Raw genomic sequence first — 3,517 nt, 5'->3', positions numbered from 1 at the left:
TGTGTGTGTGTGTGTGTGTGTTGAAGGTGGTGTATCACTGTTAGTGACGCATGCGTACGGTATGCTCCCATTCAGCCCCCTCCTCCAATCTTGTCACTGCCGCCCTCACATCATGCCATGTCGCGCGGCGACGTGTCTCCAGGATGGCGAATGCGCACGACTTCATCATGGCGCTGCCTGACGGATACAACACCATGGTCGGCGACTCCGGCACACAGCTCTCCGGCGGACAGGTCAGGACCCATCATCGTGGTAGTGGCAGTGGTGGTGGTGGGTCCGGACATTGTGGTGTGTACGCGCCGTTTGTTTCCTTCTCCGCCTCCCCTCACACTGCTGTACACACGCACACACGCGTGCATTATTGATTTGCTGGTGCGCCTGATAGCGGCAACGCATTGCCATTGCTCGCGCTCTCATCAAAGCCCCAAACATCCTCCTCCTCGACGAAGCAACCAGGTGTGTGTGTGTGTGCGTGTGTGTGTGCGTGTGTGTGGTGTGTGTGGCGTGCGCGCGTGTGTGTGTTTATGAGTGTGTGTGTTGCTGTTGCTGTTGTTGTTGTTGTACGGGTATTTATTGGGCCCACACGCGCTTGTGCTTTCCCCTTCCACAACCACTCACCTTGTTCATTCGCGCCCGCACCCTCTCTTTCCTCTCCCACCTCCCCCACTCCAGCGCGCTGGACAACGAGAGCGAGGCGATTGTGAAGGAGGCGCTTGACCGGGCATCGACCGGCCGCACCACCATCATGATTGCGCACCGCCTGTCCACGGTGTTCTCTGCAGACAAGATTGTAGTGATTGACCACGGGCGTGTGGTGGAGGCTGGCTCGCCGCAGGAGCTGCTTGACCAGCAGGGCGCCTTCTACCGCATGGTGCAGGCACAGCACGGCCACAGCGGCGACGACAACGGCAGCAGCGCCAACAAGAACGCAAACCTGCGTGGTCGCATGTCCCTCGACGCGGGCAAGGCGGCCAGCAAGCTGCTGACAGAAGAGCTCGACATGAGCGACAGCAGCAAACCAGCGGCGCTGGCAAATGCGTCATCGTCGCTCTCCTCAGCACAGAACACCAAGGCGGTGGAGGTGAAGCTGACGGCGGACATGGACGAGTCCGGTGACAACGACAGCGAGGAGGCGCCAAAGGTTGACCGCAGCATGGTGGGCTGGGCCTTTGAGCTGAACCGGAAGGAGCTGCCACAACTGCTGTCCGGGAGCACGTGCGCAGCGCTGGAGGGCCTGTTGTCCGCAGCCAACGCCGTGCTGCTGGCAGAGCTGGTTGGCGTGCTCAACGACGACAACAGTCAGAAGCGCGTGAATGCGTTTGCGGGCGCCTTTGTTGGCATGGCTGTGCTGATGTTCTTCGTGCAAGTGGGCAAGTTCCACTTTCTGGCGATTGCCGGTGAGCGGCTGACGATGCGGTTGCGCGACATGGTGTTCCGAGTGATGGTGAGCAAGTCTGCCGGGTGGTACGATGACCCGCGCCACTCCCGCGGCATTCTCACCACGCGCCTGTCGTCCGACGCCTCTGCTGTTCGCGGCGCTCTCGGCGACCAGCTCGGCGTTGCCGTCCGCATTGCATTCACAGGTGCGCACTCGTGCGTGTTTGCGTGTGCCTGTGTGTATGTGTGACTGTGTGTGGATGTTTGTGCGCGCATTGTGTGTGCGCGCGCGTGTTTGTATGTGTGTGTGCCTGTGTGCATGTGTGTATATGTGTGTGTCTGTGTGTGTGTGTGTTTGTGTGTGTTGAGTGAGTCTGTCTGCGTGCGTGTGTACGCGTGTGCGTGCATGTGCGTGCGTATGTACGCGTGTTCTCCCTTGCCGACTCATCATGTTTCATCACTCCTTTGTCTCATCACCAGTGATTGGGTGCATGACGGCTGCCTGTATCTACTGCTGGCGCGTCGCACTCGTCGTCCTCGCCACATTTCCCGTCACCGCATTTGCAAGTGCGTGCAAGTCAGACCCTCGTTTCCCCATGATCGTCATCGTCACCTGTCTCGCTTGCTGCTTGCATGCCCTGCCATTGTTAACGCTTGTACATTTTCTACCTCCCCCCCCCCCCACACACATGTGCAGGCGTGATGAAGTACAAGATGATCAGTGGCTTCTCAACGGGCAAGGCCTTTGAGCGCTCTGGGAAGTTTGCCAGTCTCGCTGTCGAGGAAGTTCGCACCGTCGCCTCCCTTGGTGCGTTGTGTGTTTGTGTATTTGTGCGTTTGTGGGCCGTGGGCTGGTGTGCACATGCACCATGACATCTCAACAATGTCGTGTCTGGCATGCAAAGTTCCATTCACGTCATGCACGTGGTGCCTTCACACTCACATTTCGCTCATCTTGTCGCTGCGCATCCCCGCCAGGTCGACTGGACACATTTGTGCAGGACTACTTTGACACGCTCGTGCTCCCTAGTGCTGTGATGAAGAAGACAGCCCAGATTCAGGGCCTTGCATTCGGCTTTGCTCAATTCTGGTGTGACGTCGCAGTGGTAGCGCACATTCATTGCCGTCATTGGTGTGTGTTGTGAGTTGACGGTGAATTTTGTCGCCCTCACTCATCGAATGACCTGTGCTTTCCTCTCTTCACCAAACAACCAGCATGTTTGCCGTGTGGGCGCTCGCCTTCTGGTACGGCAGCGAGGTCGTTGACGACGGCTTCTGCGGTTTCAGAGAAATGTTCACCGCTCAAAGTTCGTACAATTGCACGTGTGCCTGTGTGCGCGGTTGCTTCTCTGCCTGGTGATTTGGTCTCTCCATCTGCCACTTCTGTTCGCCCTTCATTCGCTCGTGCGTTGCGTTCTTGAATTGCAAACGCACACGTCACTCACCATGTTCATGTGTGTCGGTGATTGCTTCCACTTCTGACTTGCTGTAGTGTCCATCATCTTCATGGGCATTTTTGCCGGTCAAGCCACCACGCTTGCTCCTGATGTCGTCAAGGTGAGGGCTTTGACGCAACAGTGGCGTGCATGGCATGGACTGCGTGCTTGCACACTCGTGTCAGCGCGCGTGCACAGGTCCACTACCACGCCCTCACCAAACACAACCATGCCCACTTCACGATTCTGACCCTCCTTATCCTCCCTTTCTTGCCAACACACGCAACGCACGCAACGCACGCACTCAGGCAAAGCAAGCGGCTGGTCGCCTGTACACGATGATCGAGACGCACAAGGAGGAGCAAGAGGCCGAGGCGGAGAAGAAGTACGTGCGGCCCGAGATTACGGGTCGCGTTGAGTTCAAGGACGTCGACTTTGTGTACCCGACGCGCCCCGATGCGCAGGTGCTGTCCAAGCTGAACCTCTCGGTGGAGCCCGGCAAGACGATTGCCCTGGTCGGCCAGAGCGGGTGTGGCAAGAGTACGATGATTTCGCTGATTGAGCGGTTCTACTCGCCCGTTGGCGGCAAGATCCTGGTGGACGGCGTGGACGCGGAGAAGATTGACCCGGGCCACCTCAGGAAACACATTGCCCTCGTCACCCAGCAGGTATTGTGTGACTGTGCGTGTGTGTGTGTGTGTGCG

The 3,517-nt window shown here is 58.1% G+C and overlaps 1 protein-coding gene across 1 annotated transcript in view; it reads left to right on the top strand.

Moving 5' to 3' along the window:
- PTSG_04431 (ATP-binding cassette transporter subfamily B member 1) overlaps positions 1-3,517 on the top strand; it is a gene marked incomplete at both ends in the record, with an annotated part of 7,852 nt that overhangs the window by 2,999 nt on the left and 1,336 nt on the right. Inside the window, 9 exons of the mRNA XM_004994469.1 lie at positions 143-233; positions 386-456; positions 673-1,583; positions 1,858-1,944; positions 2,075-2,185; positions 2,356-2,467; positions 2,593-2,684; positions 2,870-2,934; positions 3,122-3,481. Coding sequence (XP_004994526.1) covers positions 143-233; positions 386-456; positions 673-1,583; positions 1,858-1,944; positions 2,075-2,185; positions 2,356-2,467; positions 2,593-2,684; positions 2,870-2,934; positions 3,122-3,481 — 1,900 coding nt within the window. The remainder of the gene's footprint in view (positions 1-142; positions 234-385; positions 457-672; positions 1,584-1,857; positions 1,945-2,074; positions 2,186-2,355; positions 2,468-2,592; positions 2,685-2,869; positions 2,935-3,121; positions 3,482-3,517) is intronic.

This window comes from Salpingoeca rosetta (genome assembly GCF_000188695.1).
Source record: "Salpingoeca rosetta unplaced genomic scaffold supercont1.10, whole genome shotgun sequence".
Classification (NCBI taxonomy): domain Eukaryota; class Choanoflagellata; order Craspedida; family Salpingoecidae; genus Salpingoeca; species Salpingoeca rosetta.
The sequence above is the reverse complement of the archived record's forward strand: the minus strand, read 5'-3'. Positions and strand labels throughout refer to the sequence as shown.